We start from the raw sequence: 21,817 nt of genomic DNA, 5'->3' as shown, positions 1-21,817 counted from the left end.
GGTATATATGTGAACTAGACACCAATTGAACAGAGAGAGAGAGAGAGAGAAAGGGGAAAATAGGCGGTTTATTACATTATAGTCCCCAAAGTTTTATAAGTATTTATAAGTTTTATTCGTTGGCTTAACATCTTTGGGGGACTTTTACTGAATTATATTTGGTTGGTTTATTAAATTGAGTGTTCAAACGTTTCAACCAACCTCTATTTTAATCTACAGAATTTTGTAATTTTGTTTGTCATCATTGGGGATGTACATGTCAATTTATCGGCCATTGTCTTATCCCTTTAGATCCCTGCCAATTTGAAGTATATGAATTCTTTATTCTAGCATATTCCAGAATATTATTTATCTTCAAACCAAACATTTCTGGTTATGTGTATATACAGACAGAGATAGTTGCAGAGCAGCTTCGCTATCTCTAATAAAAACCTGGAAATTCCTAGAATATGGTGGAAGAAGGGGTTGGAAATATTATATTTGGTTTGTTTTGCGCATTTAGCCTCCCCACCCTCCATCTCTTTATAAGTTTATAATCATTACTACACCCCCTCCCTTTCACTATTAGTGACGTCACTAGTGTGTGTGTGTTTGCTTGTGCGTAGTGGTGTGTGTGTGTGCTTGTGCGTAGTGGTGTGTGTGTGTGTACGCGCTCAAAATAAGAGAAGGTGCATAAATAACACTAAAAGACGTTTCCTAGTTTAGTTTCATAATAATACGCAAAGCGTATAAACATACGCCCTTGCAATACAATAATATCTAAAGTGAAAGGAACGAATTTAATTGTGATAAATAACATAATAAACAAAAAAGAATAATAAAAAGGCTATTATTTAATAAAATCTAGATATAGTTTGAAAAAAAGTGAAAAAAAACTACAAAATGATCCCAGAAGAAGGATTTTTTCAGCCGCGGGTGAAGCCAAAACACAGGTAGCTATATTATTATATATCCTTTTTTCTACTATCTATCTTAATTAATATATTTAATTTTGGAAGCGTAGCTATTATATATTAGGTTTTGTCTGTATGACGTCTTTCCGAAGGGGACTCTAAATTTCAATTAAATGTAATTTTATTGTTAGTTTATTGAATGCTTTTAAACAGTTAATCTTGGGATCTTAATGGATAGGACATTGGACGATAAATGAATGGCCTCTTTTATGATTCTCAATATTTTTACTTTATTGCTTTGTACTTTGTATCTTGCAAAGATTTCAGGCTATAAAAAAAGAGTTTAAATACTTTTGTTTTCATTATCATTATTAGTCTATTGTCCCCACCTTTTTTCTCTGACAGTAATACACTACACACCAAAATGATGTTTTTGTATGTTTTTTTCCTAATTTCTTACTTTTTAATACTTTACTGTTATTATTAAATAGAAATAACGTTTTGTTAGCTTGTTATTGGTGCACAACTTGTGTTATTTTGAATAATATATTTTCTTTGTTTTTTGTTCATTATGAAAACTAGAATGACAAAATCCATAAAAGCAGTTATCTAAATAAAAAAGGATTAAAGAAGGACAAAATTGCTACAAATAATGGTTTTTAGGCTGTAGATATTTTTCATCCATAAATGATGTTTAAATAGAATGTAGATTAAATCCTATAAAATTTCCTAGGTTAGCCCAGGAGTTAGACGTTCCTTCAAAAGATTGAAAGGAGTGTGTAAGACTTAGTGAGGTTGGAGTTTTAATTGGAATGACCCATAAGAAGTTTTACTGTAAAGAAGGACACAGACAAACATACAAACATCCCATTACTTTCATATAAAAATTATGAAATTATAATTTTAAAAATTTAAATATTTGTAGATGCCCAATGACAAAAGAGTTACAGTATGTTAGAAAGCAGATCATCCCCAAGTTATTGAAGCACCCCCTGGCCCTTCCATTCAAATATCCTGTGGACGCCATCACAGAGGGTATTTACCCGGATTATTTTATGGTAAGCGTCTTTTCATAGTTCTAATAGCTCAGCTACTCTATAAATGGGATCTGTCCGTCCGACTGAACAATATAATGTAGTTAAAAACTTTATTTTTTTGTATAGTTTCCCCTTAACAATGAAGCGAAAAAATATGTAAAAAATGGAATAAATAGTCTATTTAGCATATTAGCAGTAATGTTAATTTTATTTCATTTTTTGAGTATTAAAAATATAAATATATTTTCTATATCGGTCTTTTTGGATTGTATTATTTGTTGCGCTACTTATAGACAATATTATTCTAGTATAACAAGGATGAAAACGTTTATACCCCTATGAAATTAATTTATAAACGTTTTAGTTTTATAATTAATAAATTTGAATAAAAACGTATTTGTAATTGTTAGGTTGGGTAAAACTAAATATGTAATCTTACTAATACTTGTGTGTCTACTATTTTCTATTTATCTTTCTTTCAATTTATCTATCAAGTTAAAACGATATATCTACTTTCAATCTATCAATCTATTTAAAAATCTATCAATCTATTTAAAAATCTATCAATCTATTTTTAAGTTGTCTCATATTTTTTACTTGTACACCATAAAAGCAAAATTTTAAATCTATTTAATGATTTTTTAATCTATTTTAGGTTGTCTCACATCCTATGGACTTGTACACCATAAAAGCCAGATTGGATCATGGATGGTATTGGAATTTGAATCATTGTGTCAATGATATCAATTTAGGTAAGGTAATTTTCTTAGTGATAGAACTTACTTTGTTTTTCTGTCCGTCTGTCTATTTGTCCATTTTCTTTTCAATCTAAAGATCAATCATCTATCCACATGTGATAAATTCGCTAATCTATCATCTATCTATATATGTATCAATCAAAAAGCATTATTCAACCTATTATTAAGAATTATATCTTTTATTTATTTATCGTTGCCTATTCTCTATTAAAACTAAATACTTTTCTATCTATCTATTTATAATCTATTTATCTATCTATGTATCTATCTATGTATCTAGTATGGAGGAACGCACGCCTGTACAACCCTCCGGACCATGTACTGCACGAGTGGGCGGTCACCCTCAAGAATTTCACATATTCTCTCATGAAAAGACTGAAAACAAATCAGTGGAAACAAGAGGATAGACTCAATGCTCATAATTTAAGGTAAACTCAGTTTCTACAAATACTTGTTTTAGGCTATTTTATAATGGATATTTTTCAGGGATAGAAGATAGAACGTCAAATATTGTCTTACGTATGAAATTATGTCTTTTCCCCCTCTATCTCCCTAATATTAACAAATCACATTAATAATCCAACTAAGACGACCTTTTAATTATAGAGAATGCGAGAAAATTCTGGAGAGTGTGCTGCAGGACCGCAACCTTTCCGACCCATTCAAGATTATCTCAAAGCCCGCGCACCCCGCTGCCGGATGCCGCGTAGACCCCGTTGATTTGGATACCATTGAACGAAACCTGAAATCAGGACTGTATCCAAACGCTGAGATTTTTGCCGCGGATTTTAGGTAAATTTTGTCAAATTGATTTTAAACAAGAACGATTACTTCAAACATTAAAAGTAGTAATCTAAAAAAAGTAATGTTTCATATTTTACTGTGATATTTTTACAATTACTTTTTAGAACTACTTTCTTTAAGTTTTGAAACAATTTAAACCCTCTAAATTTGACTTTTATGGGCTTTTATGTAATGATTATAAAGTTATCAAGTTTTCTAAATTGTACCTTACTGTTACAGGAATTATCTTGTAATGTTTAAAATGGTTAGAAATAAAAAACTTACAGAGAGAATGGGGACAATGGGCAATTCTTATTCGTTGGCTTAACAACTTTAAGGACAAGTGTATTTTGAATGGTTGGTTCAATAAAATTAGTGTTCAAACATCTCAACCATAATTTAATCTTCAGAAGGGGTAATTTTGTGTATCATCATTGGGGATGTACATCAATTTATCGGCAATTTTCTTATCCCTTCAAATCTCTGACTAACTTATGTTTTGTTTTGTAGAAAGTTGATTGGTAGAATATACAGATTATGTGGTGAAGAAGATCCTTTAGTGGAAAAAGCAAAGAATCTAAGCCACAAGGTAAATCTTTAGGTATCTGGTAGAAAAATTAGTAGGATGTCTCACATTTTGTTTGCTAAAGCGGCTAGAGGGGGTGGAGCCAACTCCACCCCGTTTTTAATTTAGTACAAAACACAAAATCCATATTGGGAGGGGGGGGGGGAAGGGGGGCGGGGTATTTTAGTGTAGTTCCTGACATATGCGATAATAAACCTACATGTTATGCGATGATTTTAAACTCCCCCTGCTTATATAGATTGTTATTGCTACCCTAAAAATAAATAAATCATTCTTGTTTTAGTTTGAGTACGAGTATGCTAAAAGAATTCTGACAGAGGAAGATGATTTTTCTGATAATTCAGATTTCCTTAAAGGTATTTTTGAATTTGTAACTTAAAATTTGTGAAGGGTGGGGAAAATTAAGAAAAGCCATATGTATAGTCCAGAGGTGGTTGGTGGTTTTATTTGTAGGGGCTATGTCAACCCATAAATATATAAAGTTACTTTGTGTGTACTAGTAAATACTAAAAATAGCCTTAAACCACCATATGACTCTCCCTGCAAAGAACAATTAAATCCACTTGAAAATATTATCAAATTTATCTAAATTTTAAACATTTAAAGCTACTTGAAAATTTATATTTTAAATATTGTTAATCGCGCAACCTCGTTAATATTCTCGAAACCACGATAATACTCTAGAAGGTTCTATAATTTTCTAAAAATGATTATAAACTCGTTCTGGCATTCATCAATTTTTTTTATGGGGGTAGGAAATGTGGGGGGGGGGTAGTTGATCATTTTTAGATTTGGCAAAATAATATTTAATAAACTTTCTCTTTTTTTATGCAAAAGTTGGAAATCACATAATTGGGAGAATAAATAAAAATTAATTAATCGTCCATTGTCCTATCTCTGTATATCTGATTATTTCAGATGACGTCTCTGAAGATTTGTTGCAAGTAATGGTGAAGAAAGCTAAAACTATTGAGGACCAACTCGCCAAATTAATACAGGTAATGTCAATAAATCAATCATTAATAGATTAAATTTGTGTCTTTTTTTTATAGAAAAAATTAAACCAAAATTTTTGAGTAAGGGATTTTTTCTGAAGACGATTTTAATTTAGAGGGTTGAGGTATCCTTTTTAACAATATTTTTTAACATTACCTGGACCTATAAGAAGCCTATACTATCTCTCAAATTGTTTTACAAATTTTAAGCTGTACACACGCAGTAAATCAAACATCTTGTTACTTTTATACAAGAAAATATGGAATAATTTTTTGTATTATCTAGGATGATAAAAAGTTCATCAGCGTCGAAGCACCAGAACCTAATAATATGACTGTCCACCCAGAATTATCGCCAGCATACCTACACATGTCCCAACAAGAGTTTGACACAAGGAGAGATCTGGCTAAAGATCTGGTCGTCAAAATTGCGGCTTTAGACTCAGAAAAATTAAAGGTATGATTTTATTTATACAGATTCTATAAATCTGCTAGAAAAATGTGTCTTATCAATATTATACACAGTTAGACCTACAAACAAAGGTCGTGCAAACAATTAGTTAGTATCTGATTGTTATCTTTTTTATTAATTATCTTAAAAAGTGGGACAAAACGTTTTTTTAGTGCGTCTCACTCTTGACCCGTACTAAACCTATCCTAACCCTAAATTAAGAATTATAAATAGGTTCTTTCAATGAAAAAGTTTGTTTGTGGTTAATGAAAAATTAGCCAAATTCTAAAACGTTTCTTATTTCATAATATTTGGTATTTTATTGATGTTGCTTTGTTTATTAAAACAATTCCGCATGAAAATTTTAGACAAATGCAGAATTTTTGCACTAATATAAAATGCGACATAGAATCAGAAAAGCCTTATTTTTAGTTCCTCGTAGGACCAAATTCTGACTAAAACTCGAGGTCTGGACCTGTCTAAAATTACCCAGCTGTATCTTAAATTAGACAATGCATCATCCCAGAGTCTTATTCCTTATTATTTTTTTCAGAAAGTTGTAAGCATAGTACGAGCAGACAAGAGTCCGTACCACGTGTCAGAATTCACCAAAGCCTCATCGCACCAGGACTCCCACAACACCTCCACCGAAATCTCCACTGATGGTCATGATACTACCATGGAGGATGAGGATTTGGATGAGGAATATTTGACCCTGGATTTTGCTACCATGAATTACGACACAATCCAAAATCTGCAAGAATATGTGGACAGCTTACAATAATAACATCTCTGTCATCTATCTGTCTTTCTGTTTCCAGTATGGCTTCCAAACCGATTAATGTCCGCTGGATTAGAACCGCTTCTCATCCATGGTTAACCATACTTAAAAATAATGTATAATAACGTATTACAGACAATTTTCCGTGAATATTAAATTAAAAATCATAAAAGTAAAACCAGTTTTGTTGGAACACGCCTTCGGCCTCTCAGGGCTAACAAAACTGGTTTTAATTTTAAAATTCTGACTTTTAACATCCGCGGAAAGCTGTCTATACTACGATGCGATAAATAATTATTATCCCATTATTTATTCCAATTTGAAAAGGAGACTGTTAACTTTTTTTAAATAGTAAAATGCATGTAGGTGGGAGGGGGGGGGGGGTACAATAGACTATAAATTACATTGTTACCCCAAAGTTTTATAACCACATATTATTTCGTTGGCTAAAAACTTTGAGTATTTAATATAGTTTGTTGTGTCCAAACTTTTTAACTAATAATTTCAATCTACAGAAGGGGTAATTTCAATCTACAGAAGGGGTATTTTCAATTATCAAATTGGAAATGTATTAATTTATCGTCCATTGTTTTAGTCTTTAAGATTCCCCCCTCCACCCACCCTAAATAAGAACTATATATTTTAATTTTTTTTTAAGTGTTTTTCTTTTGTTGATTAACCTAAACTAAGATTTAATTTATTTATTTATCTATCACTTATTTATCTATAATCTATGTACCTAGTGTAGCTAGCAATGTTTTTTATTTTTGTTTTCTTGTTTTCCAAAAGCATATTTATCTATTTTTTTGATAAAAAAAAACAATAAATTTAAAAAATATTGGAAATTTTCTCAATTTTTTTTCATGATTTTAAAGCACCGTAAAGTATAAATTATATTTTGATCTCTTATGTTTTTATCTATTCTTTCATTTTATAACTTATAAAATTTATATTATCGTATTTGTAGGTAGCTTATAATTGCTGCACTGTTTATGGACACTATTGGAAGCACCTTATAGTGTCTAATAAAAAATGATGCCATTCAATACAAATGACCAATGATAGGCCAGTATACATTTTACCATTGGTCAATATAATGTAAACTGACCTATCATTAGTTATTTGTATTGTATGACGTCATTTTTTGTTTACCAATGGTCAATATAAATGTAAACTGGCCTATCAATGGTCATTTATAGTGCATGACGTCATTTTTTGTTAGGCACTGAAAGCTGCTTCATACTAATGTCCTTGTATCGTATTCTTTCTGATTTAAAAGTTTTGTGATTTTAAAAAATCGTAATCAATACTATTTATTGTAATTCTTACAGTCTATTTTCTATTCTTATTCATCAAAGTTATTTATTTAAAAAGTATTAAATTATTTTGATATCACAACCAAATTGTCATGTTATTTTGTACCGGTTTTTATATTTATATTGTAGTTTTTCATACTAAAATTTTAAGCCAAAAATATATATATTTTTAAAATAATTTTTTTGTTATTGTATAACAAGAACTACAGTCTTAACACGCAAAGATGTAATAAGCAAGATCTTTAAAACAATACAGACAGACATTTAAGGATTCTGAGTCTCAGAGCTTTTTTGTTTTCTTAATAACAATTCTTTGAGAATTGGATAGAGAACTAATGTATAGTATCGATGTATATACAGATAACTACCCCCCACCCCCCTTTTTCAATGACCTTTTTCATCTACTATCAAATTGCTTTCTGCATCTTGGCTGTTTAAATATTACCGTTACCATTTGTTGGTTTTCAAAGATCCATTGACAGTCGGCACAAGATCATTGCTTGCAAAAGCTACTACCGCGCGGCTGCGCCCTTAACATCTCGAGACTTTTTAATAAGATACATTCTCTGAAAATTTGTCATTTCTACTAAGAATCAATGGAGATATTTAATGAATGCTTTAAAGACAGACATATAATGTTAGTGTTCAAAAGAACAATAACACGAGTTAACAAGATGACAACTGAACACAGTAGCATTAAAATGGATTACAAAATTATATGACGATACTAATTTTCCAGCGTGCCTCTGAATCCAACTAATCTCTGCTGGTTTAACAAAATATTTTCTATGATTATAAAATTATAATTTATCCTAAAATATTTTTTTACTACCCGCGAAAAACATACAATGCGATATGCTAAAAAATAGTATTAAATGCAAAAACATCACAAAGCTTTTGCACACACCTTTTCTGTCAATCATCATACTGAAATATCAATATTAAAAAATAAAAAAAATATTCGTAATTTTGACAATTGCTGTTTAAATTACTTGACCATATTCTTATATGTACATATTTTTTTGTGCAAGGGATGTTGTTATCCATATTAGTTAAAATTAAATTAAATTCTGATTGTGGCCCTAATTGAATTGAGCTGCAAAGTTTTAATCCAGACTGGAATGGAATAGGATGGTACAGGTTGACTGAGAGGGTTGCAAATTTTTATTTACATCCATGATTTTGAAATGTGTTATTGCTTTTATGTATAAATGTGTAATAAAATGTTTAGACACCAAATTTATTTATATTTTGAATATTTTATTTAAGTTTAACATCACAATTATCATATTAAAGTATTTTTTTTGCAAAGTTTATAGCTAAAAATATGTATCAGAGACATCTTTCGGATGTTAATGCAACTAGTTTGTCAAAAACTTAAAGTTGAAAAGCCTCCAAAAATTTTAAATCCTATTGGTCGGAGAAATTGAGTGTGTGTGTGTGTTTGCTTGTTTGTGTGTATATGTGTTTGTGTGTGTGTACATGTGTATGTGTATGTGTGTGCGTCTTTATGTATGTGTATGTGTGTGTGTGTGTGTGTGTAAGTGTGAATTAAAATTTTTTAGAGGAGCAGCTACTCTGAAAATAAGGCGTGTTTCTGGGTTATTCTCAATTATAAACTTATGTTTGGACATTACAAAATGACTTTGCTTGGCCAACGCAGCTATCTAAAGACAGGTGATTAACTCATAACCATGCACTGTTAGGACCTCTAGACAAAGGGTTGGTTGTCTGTAGAACGCTTAGTGGCATGATATTACTTTTTATTAATTAGGTTTGGTTCAGAGTTACACAAATATAAGATTTTAGTGTATGCCGTCCTTTAGAGGTTATCTAGGATATTTAAAGTGTTTTTGAACAGACATTTGACATTTATAAACATTCTTGATACTGCGCTACTTTTTTAATTATCATAGTTTTAAATCAATTTATAAAGTTGATTGTTTATTTTAAAATTTATATGCATGTGTGTGTGTGTGGGTGCGTTTGAGTGTGTGTCTGTGTAAGCGTGTATGTTTGTGTGTTGATAATATTGATAATACAATATTATTGTAAACTAGCTTTACCCATCCAAAATGAGACAATAACACCTCCCCTCATTTTAAATTTTAGTTAAAAATAAAAATAAGTTTTTTTGTGGGGGGCCAAATTTTTTCCTAGGGACTTATTTCTCTTGGAAGGGTGGTAGAACCCTCCTCAAAAGTAACCTTATTAGAACCTGAGAGAAGCAGCATTTTAGAGGAGAACCATATTGGTTTAGCGGTTAGCGAGATTCTTTGGTACACACAGACAGAAACCTCACAAACATCCTGTTACTTTTATCTAAGTTTAATATTTCAAAATTGAAATTTTTATATTTTTGCAATTGACACAATATCCTAATTAAAGTTTGCAAATAAAAATATATTTTAAACAATTCAATGTTTACAAGGTTAATCGAATTTCAAATTAGCGTTAAATTAATTAATCATTAAGTATGCCTTGTTTTTAGTATTTGATTTTCAAACTGTCTCCAAATATAATTAGTTAATTTGTTTACAATATATTAAAATATCTCTTGTTATTAACAATTTATGTGCTATTCTTTAAATGTAAATATAAATATTTCAAAACTATGTGATTTAATTATGTATAGTTTGTTCTTAAAGGAATAAATTATTAAATAAGAAGAATCATATACAATGTCCATACAAAGCTAAAACAGACAGTCAGACAAACAATCCGACAGACAGTCGGACGAACGAACTTTAACAAACATCTGCTTTATAACTTATTTTGCCTGTCCATCGATTCATTATTTTAAAGTTAAAACAGAAGAATAGAATACATATAAGTCATAAAATTTATAATTTTTAAGACCAGTGTGTTTATAACCCTAAATGTACAAAAGCTTTGCTTTTAAATTTAAATCGCCTTTATTGGTAAAGTTACTTAATAATTTAATGCTTTACAAAACATCAAAATTTTTAAATTTATTCAGAATTTCTATGTTCAATTCATACATACAATAATATATAAGTATAACATAAGTAAGATTTATCAATTAAAGGAATGTGATTTGATTTTTTTTGCATCTTTCAAGCTAAAAAATAGGAGCAGCTTAAAGGAATAATAATATGATAATATGATAACATGTATAACACCTAGATAAATATATAGGAGGTCATTTTTTTGTTTATTTTCCGTAAAGTTGTGTGTAACTATTTAGTCAAATGCACTTATTAAGCTTAATTAACTTTTCTTAACTATGACAATTTCAAATATATACATTTGGTCATTATAAAGAACAGTTTGACTTAATAAGCGCATTTGACTACACACAACTTTACGGAAAATATAAGATAAAAAATGAACCTTTTTATAATGAAATAAAAGTGCGTTTATTAGACAATGAGCTATATATTTATGTACAACCCCACAAATAATTATCAAAATTTACTTTCTATAGATTAAAATTATTGGTTAAAATGTTTGAATTCTCCTAAATGACAAACATACTAAATGGACATATCTTAAGTAAAACCTCCTAAAAAACTATTACATTAATTAAGTGGGAGGTAAGGGTCGATTTTTGGGTACACCGACAAACGTCCTAATACGACAAACGTCCTAATGCGACAAACCTCCTAAACGACAAACATCCTAAACAACAAACGTTCTAATGCGACATCTCTTAAGTAAAACGTCCTAATTTTTTTTCAAAAATTAAATCTTCCAAATTTAATTTTAAAATGTTCTAAAATAAAAGAAAATAGATATATTCATTCTTTTAATTTAGAAAATTAAAGGTTTATTTTTGTAATGCACGGTTGTATTGGGTTCGAAACCATTCCGTTTGTGATAGCCAACACAGACTTTGGGAAAACTGTCGGACAGATTTGTAAAATTTAGACTATGGTTAAAGTTATTCGATTTAAAAAATATTTTTTCCTGTGTTTTATCGCCATTTTAAATTTGATATTGTTAAATATTTTTATAATTAGAGGACTTTGTTCTTAAATTTGGAAGATTTTTTTTTATTTCAAAATTTTTGAAAATTTTTAGGACGTTTTACTAAAGAGATGTCGCATTAGGACGTTTGTCGTTTAGGAGGTTTGTCGCATTAGGACGTTTGTCGCGGTAGGACGTTTGTCGGTGTACCGATTTTTGTAATGCAATGTTATATCGGGTTCAAAACCGTGCCGTTTGATAGCCAATACAGACTTTGATAAAACTGTCGGACGAATTTTTAAATTTCAGTCTGTGTGGAAAGTTATTCAAGAAATAATATTCAATTTTGAATTAGGTTCGTGTGTATTTTTGCTATATTGGATTTGATTGTTCAAATGTTTTCCTGTCCTCAAAGTTTGTAAGATATTTATGATTTAAAAAAAAAAACGTTTTCCTTTAGAGATGTCCCTTTAGGAGGTTTATCACTTTAGGAGGTTTATCCCATTAGGAGGTTTATCCCTTTAGGAGTTTTATCCTTTTAGGAGGTTTATCCCTTCAGGAGGTTTGTCGCGGTGTACCCTTGTAAATAGTTGTACATGTACATATAATTTATTTAGAAAGATCACAATGATGGTCTACAACTCCAAATGTGAGAGGATAATAACTTATGAGGAGTCCAATTATCCAATAGATCACAACAAACAGTATTGCAAAAATAGGCAATATTCTAAAAAAAATATATTATTTGGAGATTATTAAATATGTCTTTTTCTAGGTGTAAACATAAATTTAATTAAATAAGATTTTGAATATTGTATTAGGTCTTATTGTAGTAAAGCTGTTTGAAATCATGAAAATTAGTTAGCGTTAGATATACAGACATGAACACTGAAAACCTACTCCAAATTTCGATTGTTTTGGTTTATTAGTAATGCTTACTCTAAAACTTACAAACCCTACTATTTTAAAATTCTTGCTCTAACCCTTTTTTTCCAGCTCTCTTGTCCAAACCTATACCCTTTAAAATTTTTCTCTTTCTCTCAGCACTTTACTTTTTTCCCTTCTCTCAGCTCTTTTAGCTCAATTCTTCTTTCTTTAAAATGATATTCTTTGAAAGCAATTTTTCGAAGGACAATTTCTCTTGGGAGGGTGGTGGTACCCTCCCCTAAAATAGTTATAAACCTTCCCTGGACCTATGAGAAGCTACCCTGTGAAGGAGAACCATATCGGTTTATCAGTTAGCGAGATCCTTCAGTACAAAAAGACAGAAAAACAAACTGAAAGACAAACAGACAGACATACATCCTGTTACTTTATTATAAGGATATAAATAAACTTACACATTTGTAAACATTTGGGCTCTTGCTAGGTTTCTTTTAGCTTTCTTTCTCATCAGTTCTTCACCACTAAGATATAACAATATTAGGTTAATCTCAACCAAAATCAATTTGCAATTGATTTTGTCGAACTAACATTTTTGGATCATGGAAAGAAATCGAAGCACAGGGTCTTATTTTCACAGTAGCTTTTTATAGGTTATTTTATATGGTAGGTAAATGTTAATGATTGCCCCGCAGGGTTAGGAAATTGGTCTCGCAGGGTTAGAGCCCACCGCAGGGGCTAGAAAAGCTATTGTGAAAATACGACGAAACTCGTTACTTCGTTTTCTTTCCATGATCCAAATTTTTTTATACAATTGATCTGAATATAAATTGTTTTAGGTATGTGACATTCAGAAAGTCACTTGTTCGGCCTAGCAGCAAAAAAAGAGTTTCTTTGAGTATGACTTAGATTAGACCAAGAAAATAAATCATCACCTATCAAATAATATTTCAATTTGGAAACTATATTATACTACCTTTCATAATGATCACTCAATGCTTTTACTTGTACATTTTCTCTTCTTGATACCAAGTCTTTCTCAACCTTAGGTAATGTTATAAATATTCACATGGTCTTTGGATCTAATTCATTTACAAATAGTGGCTGTGCCCCTACCATTTAGGGGATCTGTATCCGAAGGTGTAGGAAAACACAGAAAAGTAGCCTAAAACCATCCTAAAACTTAAATAACCTAAAACCATCATCTGACCTATGTAAACTTGTGAAGGCCCCCTAAAATAGAGATCTCAATCAGTTCAGTAGATACCAGAATCTACAGACAGAAGCTACAGACAAAAACACCTTACTACTGTATAGAGTACCTAGGATAAAGTTACTTAAACAAACAGCTACAATATTATATTAAAAGTTTGATTATTTTACCCACGAATTTTTACTGTCCTTTTCAAGAATTTGAGGCGTAGATTGTTTCTCTAAGTTTTCATCCTCTTTTTCATCACTAACAATATTTAAATATAATTGAAACAACTTTGGAATCTTAAATTATAAAATTATAATCCTTAATAAAAAAAAGTAAAAGGATGTGCGTCTGTCTCTGTGAACAGAAGGATCTAGCTAACCCTTTGACTGATATGGGTCTCCTTTTACAATGAAGCTTCTCTTAGGTAATAGTAATGTTTATAACCACTACCCGCGTAAGAGAAATATCTACCATACTTTACTTTTTGAAATTCAAATTAAAAGTGAAAGTCGCCCCCTTCCCCACCTCTCCTTGTATCTTTAGAGGCCTCCAGAGGCGTAGCCGCAATCATATTATAAAGTAAGGCAAAAAAATTTTTTCCTACCGTTGAAGATCCATATAAGTATGAAGGAGGACCTGAAAAAAAAACAATTAATTGCCCTCTAGGTTTTTACAAAATTAACAAACTTATTAATAACTAACCATTATTTATACGTAGTGTTAGAGGACAATAATATAAAAATATTCTGCCTCTGATAGCTAAAGGTTGAAAGAAAAAAAAAAATTTTTGCTGGTATTCACCTCAATGAAAGGAAGCAAAAGATTGAATAGCAACCAGATTTCAATGTATTTGATGTAGCTTGTATTTGGGAGATTTTCAGAAACACTAACAAACCTAAAATTTAAAAAATGTTTAAGAGTCTGCAGAGTTTTAAATGTTCTTTTGATAATTTACAAATATTATAAAAAGGAGTGGCCGAATTTTGGACAAAAAGCATTGCTACCTAGCATTTTTTGTTCACAGTATATAAGCACAAAACTGCAGGAGGTTTTTAGTAGCGAAGCTACTCTATAATTTGAAATGTCCGTCTGTCCGTCTTAGTTTAGGGGAAACATGATTTTCTCGGCTCCTATGAAAGACGTACAAAAAGCGGAAATTTTTCCCATTATTAAGGAGCACAATTAACTATAAAACATCAATGGCGGTCGGACCGCTTTTTAGCAGGTTTTAGGCTATTTTTGTAATTTTTCACATTTTTCTCCATATCTTTGGTTTATGGTCCGATTTCCTAAATTTTTTCAGATATAGATTTCAAAATTGAATTTCCCGTCGTTTATAGAAAACAACTATGACGGTCAGACTGCCTTTAATCAGGTTTTAGGCTATGATGATTTAAAATTTATCTTAAGTCTTAAAACCGCTGACAACCAGACATACAATTGTAAATGAGAGTAAAAAATTTCTTTTATCAGAACTATGGCTTCATGGTGCTCCTAGGAAGCCTTGAGGAGTAGAATCAGGAACTTTTGCCTATTTCAAAATATCTCGAAATGAAATTTTTTAGAAATGACTAAAAACACCATTTTAAGGTTTATTGAGAATTGTCCACAATTCGTAAAGTTTTTTTTTGATTTTCTCAGGCTCGGAACGAAATATTTTGTAACAGACAAAAGTTCCTGATTCTACTCCACAATGCCTTTCTTGGGAGCACCATGAAGCCATAGTTCCAATTCAATCAATTTTTGACTCCAATATACAAATAACTATACAATTGTATGTCTGGTCGTTAGCGGTTTTAATACTGTTAAAAAACTTTTTCCGATCCCTGCTTTGGTCTCAGATAAAAATGTCCAAAATCGACCCATCCTAGTTTACCCTAGCTTTGTAATATTTATATAATTACATATAATGCATATTACTTTATAAAACCAACTTTAAAATATTAAAAACAGCTGATTTTCTGATAAAAATCAACTAAAAAACCCTAACTGTCTCGAGGCTTGGATGATGAAGTATTTAACCCCAAATAGTTGTATAAGCAGTAAGTACACCTCATTTAAAAGTGTATTTTACCAAATTAATAAGATGCTTAAATAACTTACATAGTTGCTAGAACAAGCATTACAGTAAGGTTCACACTTATAACCGCCTCAAAGAAGTAAGATTTGAAGAAGTTTGTATTATGACCTGGAATTAGAAGGGAAATTAGTCAACTTACATTGTGACTAGGACAAGCATTACAGTTAGGTTCACTCCAACTGTTGCTTCAAAGAAATAAATTTTGAACAAATTTGGGGTATAGTCCTTTCCACGACATCCCTCCATAAGGAGCGATTCTTCGTATTTTTCACAGTAGCTTTTCTCCTATTTCTAGCCCCTGCGGGGGGCTCTAACCCTGCGGGGCCAATTACCTAACCCTGTGGGGCAATCACCTAACACAATATAACCTAACCTAACCTAAAATAACCTATAAAAAGCCATTTTAAAAATACGAAGAATCGCTCCTTATGGAGTGATGTCGTGGAAAGGACTATACCCCAAATTTGTATTGTGTCCTGTAATAAGAAGAGTTTTTTCAATTATGTGTGGTGCTCATTTGTTGCAATTTACTCAAATACATTAAACTTGATAATTCAAGAACGAACCAAAAATTTATGTGTTAAAATAAAAAAGTGCATCATTTGAAAAGGGTAGTTGAGAATCTAAAAGTGCTATTGATTTGTCTTTGCAAAGCTAATAAAGGATCATAATTTTACCAAAAAAAGCTTATATATACAGATATAAAAAATTTAGATTACTATTTAAATTGAGCTTTCAAATGCCTAATTTCGATATGCTTTACATATAGTAATGTATAAAAGTAACAGACAAAGACCAAATTGCTGCAAGATTGTGTCATAAAAATTAGGGAGATGAGAGGATAAGTGGGAAAGATTAACCCCTAAAAAAGAGATGGATAATCTCTCATTTTATGACGTCATATTTTGACACAATTTTGCAGCAATTCGGTCTTTGTCAAAGTAACAGAATGAAGTCTGTCTGTACCAAAGGATCTCACTAACTGCTGAACCGATAAGGTTCTTCTTTACAATGTAGGTTCTCATAGCTCCTGGGAAGGCTAACTATTTTGGGGAATGATAATCCCCCCTCCATAAAAATCTCCAAAATTTTGTTTCTTACTTTTACTTTTAAAAACTACATAATCGTGATCCCTGTGTCTCATCAATCAAAATAACGTGTTCTCAAAAAATGTATTTTTGAGTGGATTTGATTTTGATTAAAGAAATACAGATATAATCTGTTATTGTTAACCGCAAGATATTACTCCACCTATTATGTTCATAATGATGGTTGGTAAATATACTGTCAAAGCAGTTCCCATTAATCTTCTGTTCAAAAATATTTCAACTCTTACTCCTTCCTTGTCTCTAAATTATCAATCAAAATGAAGATTTAATTAAGCAACAAAATTTTTTATTTTTAAAACATATCCTTATAATAAAGTAAAAGGTTTTCTGTCTGTCTGTGTTCCAAAGGATCTCACTAACCGCTGAACCGATATGGTTCTCGTTTACAGGGAAGCTTTTCATAGGTCCTGAGAAGTTTGATAATAATAGGATAAAAAACTAGGTTGTCAAATTCAAACCCATCACCCTGAAGTACCCCTAGAGGCTTCTCTGGGCGAAACCTTCAGTTTTGTAACATAATGATAAACTTACCCTATAATTTTTGTGCAATGGTTGTAACCCTTGATAAAGTATTGACTTAATTCTTGTACTCCAGGGAAATCCATTACAACAGGAACTAAAATATATAATATCTACAAAAGATCAAATTACGTAAGGTTTTATTTACAAAAGGTCTAATGCTGCAAAAGATTTAATTTGCAAAAGGTTTAATGCTACAAAAGGTTTAATGCTACAAAAGGTCTAAATTATAAATTTACTAGAGTAGGGGTCGATTTAAAAAAAAGGTTGCATCGTGTTCGAAACCATTCCTTTTGGTTCTACGAATAGTTAGTCAATAAAAAAAATGAAATTTGATTTTGCGTTTGAATTTTCAAAATAAAGATTGTGAAAATTACCCAGCTTAAGATATTCTTCTACTTCTCCCTTCAAAATGATATCTGCATAACAAACTAGACAACACATTTTTACATAACAATTTAATTCATATCTAAAAAATTATACTAAATATTGCTTAATATACATATATAATTTTATATTTAATATCTAAAATTAGGAAAAATGTTAAGTTTGAAAGAAATAATGATAACATCCATAAGTAGCGAAGCACAATAAGATAAAGTCAGTCAAGCAATGTTTAATGGTCATAAAAAAGGAAGAAAAAGAAAGAAGGACATTAGAAAAGAAGATATTTAGAATTACATAAAAACCTCCGTAAAAAATATTCACACAATATCTTTTTTCCTTGACCCATTGACTGACACACTAAGTTATTTACTACTTGTCCTTTCATCTATGAATACAAAAATCCCTTAGAACAACAGGAAATTTTCTTTTGATAGCGTTACAGACTGACTGACTGATGGACAAAGTTAATCATAGAGCAGCTTCGCTACTGAAAGGTAACTTATAGACTATACATTTTGTTTAATTACATAAAAATAATATCCAATGCACCCTTGATCTCTGATCTCTTACATTCAATTTGAGATTAATCATACCTTGAGAATCAAATGGATACCAGAGAACATTGTAGATACAAATAAACTCCACATCATAAACCCGGGATAAGGAGAGTAAATTTTCATCTCCACTGTAAATTCGATAATTCTAAACAAAAATGCAATTACTTTTTTTTCTCAAATGTACATTTTCAGATTAACATTTTTTTATGCTTATTTATCTATATTACAGCTACAGCCTATAAAACTTTATTTAGCTGTTTTTTCTCTCTTCATATATTGCAATGACCTCCTCCCTCCCACTCTAATCCCTGATAGTAAGTTTAAAGTCACCTCAATGTCATCTGGATCACTTAATGTAAACCTGCAAATTGTAATTATAAAATGATGCAAAAACTTTATGTATTTCAGCTTATTTATATGAATATGAGCTATTTTAACACATGCAAAGAAGTATTGAAAAAAACCATACTTGTCTTCCATGTTTCTTATTATCTTTATAGAAACTTTTTCATCAAGAATAGTTGCAAAATCATCATTTGTGTTGGTGAAAATCATCTAAAATTATCTTTGTTAGATCATTCACAGGGCACTTATGTCACAATCAAAATCATTTATGATTTTCCTATATTTGTGTTGAGTCTAAATTTTAGAAAAAACATATACCTCTGGAGTCCAAATTTCATCTCTCTGAGCATCTGATAGTGTATTTTTAGTGCTTTTACTTTTGAGGTTCTTAAATCTAAATTATCATTAAATAAATGTTTAATCTAAAAAAACCTAATTGTATCATTTTTTAAAAGTAGTAAGTATAAGATAATATTTTTATTATATTTTTGAACTTACTGCAATCTTGGATCATTCCATTCGCTCTTTAGACGAAATTTTACATGAAATGTGTAATCAACCTAAGATTTAATATAACAATTAATTTTAAAATCCTTATTATAAAGTAACAGGATGTTTATTTGACGGTATGTCTGCCTGTACCGAAGGATCTTGCAAACCCCTGAACCGGTTCTCCTTTACAGGGTATCTTCACAAAAGGTCTTGGGAAGGTTTTTAACTAGTACCACCATCCTCCCAAGAGGAATCACTCCCAGAATTTTTTTAAAAAATCGAATCGAAATTCAACTCCCCCATCCTCATGTGCCCCTGGAGTCCTCTAGCCATAGCCAAGAATATTTCTATCTTTTCTATAAATCAGTTATATTACCTCACTTATTTTGAGAATAGATAAGACAGAAAATGAAACATTGACCAGAGCAAATTCATCATCATTTATTCCAGGAGGTAACATGTCCTAAAAAATATTTTATAAAATAGTATGCTTTTTTTGTCTGTAGCAAAGGTTCTAACTAATCGCTAAACCAAAATGGTTCTCCTTTACAGTGATGCTTCTTATAGCTCTAGTGAAGGTTTCTAACCATTTTTTGGGGAGTGCATCTCTACCCTCCCAGGAGAAATCGTATCTAGATAAATTATTCTCTCCCCCCCCCTTAAATTTGTTTTTATCTCTTTCTTTAAAAAAAATTGAAAGTGAATGGTCGACTTCCCCCTCCTCTGATTCCCTCAAATTTTTCTAGTCATCTAGGGACTTGTCTGCGAGTAATTATTATACAGTAAACATAATTAACAAAATACAATCTTTAATCAAAAATTCTTACTTTATAATAAGTTTCATCCAGAATTACAAGTTGACATCCGAGTTCATCTGATTTATCCTGGCACTGAGTTTTTCCATCACATCTTAGCATTTAATCCATTAAAGAGGGTCATTTCAAGTTGGGTGTTTTGTTGTAGTTAAAGCTTTTATTAAATCAAACTGTTCTTAATTCGGGGCCATTTCATATATATACATTTAGTTATAACTAATACTTCGACTTAATAAGAGCATTTGACTACAACCCTACACCCAACTTAACGGAATTATGCAAAAAATGACTCTCTTAGCATGAAAGTATTACTATAAAAATAAAGAAAAGTAGGTATAGATGTATGTATGTGTTTATGATCAATAAGATCTCACATAGAACACATATATTCTTAATAATTTGTAATTTAGATTTGATCTGAATTAGAAAATAAGGCAAAGAATTGATCGTAAAACCTGAGAAAATTATCTTGCATTAAAACTTTTTCTTTGTTAAACAACATAAAAAGGCAAAATTGTATCCAAACCTTTTTAAAATATTTATACAACCACCATCATTGCATCTAAAATAATGTGAATTTAGAGAAATATTATTACAATTATCATAAAAAAAATATTCTAAGAAAAATTTCTTACGTAAACTCAGTAGAATTACAAGTTGTCATAATTAACTCCTAAAAAAACATCAGATCAGATAGGTTTATTTTCTGAAAGGTACATATAAAATAAGTGCATGATATATCAATTCTACAATTTTTACTAGGATTTCATCCTGAAAGCACTGAACTGACCTTCAAACACACTCCTCCTCCTGTGTTAGAATTCATTTTAGTGTTTCGGCAGACAATATAAAAAAGTGATAATTCAGGTGGATGACGTAATTAGGGGGTTGTTGAACTGCATGGTTGTTAAATTGCAGTGCTTACCAAGCCAATTATGGCATTATGAAAATAAAATTACACACAATAATTAATACAAAAATATAAAATGCTAATATGTTGTACTTGGAGTTATCCTTCTATATGACTACGGCACTTCCAAAGGAAACGGAGCAATAGAATTTAATCTATGTTTCTATTCCCATTATGATTCCTCACAGAACTTCGACCATAAAAATGTTTTGTAATGAAATTCAGTGAAATAGACAAATTAAAGGACCTCTACAATGCTTTTATCTATTCTACACTAAACAACTTACTTGTGTGATTACTTCTCCATACTGAAGTGTCATCAGTTAGCAATTCATTATAAACAAGGATGACAACATCCATAAAAGCGAAGCACAGAAACGGTAGGACAAACGAACATTAACTTTTGTTGAGTGTCAGAACTGAATATACAAAATATGAAAATATAAGGTTTGACAAAATTATACGTAAATTTGTTGCAAAACTTCTTAAATACAGAATTCTGTTTAAGGACATACTGACATTTTTAATACTTGATTATAGAGATGCTTCACTCATAATATTGTACCTTATTGAAATAGGAATCAGTAATAAAAAAATCAGATCAAACGGATGATTTTATCACATAAAAAAATTTTATTAAAAAAGTAAAAAAAATCAACATGTTTAAAATGGACGTACGGACATTCTGGTAACGATTATAGAGTTGCTATGCTTTCTAAATCGTACCTAACTACTACAAGAATCACCATGCAAAGGATAGGACAATTCTAACATGCCTAAATTAATGCATAAAAGCTAACTATCTCGGACGGACGGACCGACCCTAATTATAGAAAAGCTTCGCTTTTAAAAACTTTTGTTTCTCAATGCACTGCCTTAAAGTATTAATAACTACCGGCTACTGTTATAGAGGCATCTTGGGACACTTTAGGGGAGGGGGGGGGGGAGGGGAAGGAGTGTAACCTCCACTCATAGTTTGAAAAAGATATT

The 21,817-nt window shown here is 30.7% G+C and overlaps 2 protein-coding genes across 2 annotated transcripts in view; one reads left to right on the top strand and one right to left on the bottom strand.

The window, feature by feature from the left end:
• The first annotated feature begins 562 nt into the window (after positions 1 to 562).
• On the top strand, positions 563 to 6,904 carry LOC145325318 (uncharacterized). The gene is made up of 10 exons (XM_080168262.1): positions 563 to 932; positions 1,819 to 1,951; positions 2,586 to 2,682; positions 2,969 to 3,116; positions 3,295 to 3,480; positions 3,982 to 4,060; positions 4,341 to 4,413; positions 4,976 to 5,055; positions 5,339 to 5,509; positions 6,057 to 6,904. The coding sequence occupies exons 1-10, from the start codon at positions 883 to 885 to the stop codon at positions 6,285 to 6,287; spliced, it is 1,248 nt and encodes a 415-aa protein (XP_080024388.1). The 5' UTR covers positions 563 to 882; the 3' UTR covers positions 6,288 to 6,904.
• A 3,656-nt stretch (positions 6,905 to 10,560) lies between these two features.
• Positions 10,561 to 21,817, bottom strand: part of LOC145325317 (glutamate-gated chloride channel subunit beta-like) — a 48,554-nt gene continuing 37,297 nt past the window's right edge. The window contains exons 21-40 of the mRNA XM_080168261.1: positions 21,115 to 21,137; positions 20,553 to 20,590; positions 20,444 to 20,479; positions 19,930 to 20,011; positions 19,479 to 19,565; positions 19,109 to 19,170; positions 18,929 to 19,004; positions 18,735 to 18,820; positions 18,596 to 18,626; positions 18,302 to 18,410; positions 17,699 to 17,752; positions 17,334 to 17,418; positions 16,945 to 17,042; positions 15,717 to 15,801; positions 14,415 to 14,508; positions 14,218 to 14,249; positions 13,796 to 13,871; positions 13,389 to 13,456; positions 12,871 to 12,936; positions 10,561 to 12,257 (exon numbers count right to left, since the gene is read on the bottom strand). Coding sequence (XP_080024387.1) covers positions 12,140 to 12,257; positions 12,871 to 12,936; positions 13,389 to 13,456; positions 13,796 to 13,871; positions 14,218 to 14,249; positions 14,415 to 14,508; positions 15,717 to 15,801; positions 16,945 to 17,042; positions 17,334 to 17,418; positions 17,699 to 17,752; positions 18,302 to 18,410; positions 18,596 to 18,626; positions 18,735 to 18,820; positions 18,929 to 19,004; positions 19,109 to 19,170; positions 19,479 to 19,565; positions 19,930 to 20,011; positions 20,444 to 20,479; positions 20,553 to 20,590; positions 21,115 to 21,137 — 1,406 coding nt within the window. The 3' untranslated portion in view covers positions 10,561 to 12,139. The remainder of the gene's footprint in view (positions 12,258 to 12,870; positions 12,937 to 13,388; positions 13,457 to 13,795; positions 13,872 to 14,217; positions 14,250 to 14,414; positions 14,509 to 15,716; positions 15,802 to 16,944; positions 17,043 to 17,333; positions 17,419 to 17,698; positions 17,753 to 18,301; positions 18,411 to 18,595; positions 18,627 to 18,734; positions 18,821 to 18,928; positions 19,005 to 19,108; positions 19,171 to 19,478; positions 19,566 to 19,929; positions 20,012 to 20,443; positions 20,480 to 20,552; positions 20,591 to 21,114; positions 21,138 to 21,817) is intronic.

Source organism: Acartia tonsa, chromosome 8 (genome assembly GCF_053477335.1).
Source record: "Acartia tonsa isolate MP-2025a chromosome 8, ASM5347733v1, whole genome shotgun sequence".
NCBI lineage: Eukaryota > Metazoa > Arthropoda > Copepoda > Calanoida > Acartiidae > Acartia > Acartia tonsa.
The sequence above is the reverse complement of the archived record's forward strand: the minus strand, read 5'-3'. Positions and strand labels throughout refer to the sequence as shown.

What these genes read in the sequence shown, in the direction of transcription:
- LOC145325318 (XM_080168262.1), top strand. Translation starts at nt 883, where the DNA reads ATGATCCCAGAAGAAGGATTTTTTCAGCCGCGGGTGAAGCCAAAACAC. An exon ending in CGGGTGAAGCCAAAACACAG is followed by an intron (nt 933 to 1,818) that starts GTAGCTATATTA and finishes AAATATTTGTAG; the next exon opens with ATGCCCAATGACAAAAGAGT. An exon ending in TAGACTCAGAAAAATTAAAG is followed by an intron (nt 5,510 to 6,056) that starts GTATGATTTTAT and finishes TATTTTTTTCAG; the next exon opens with AAAGTTGTAAGCATAGTACG.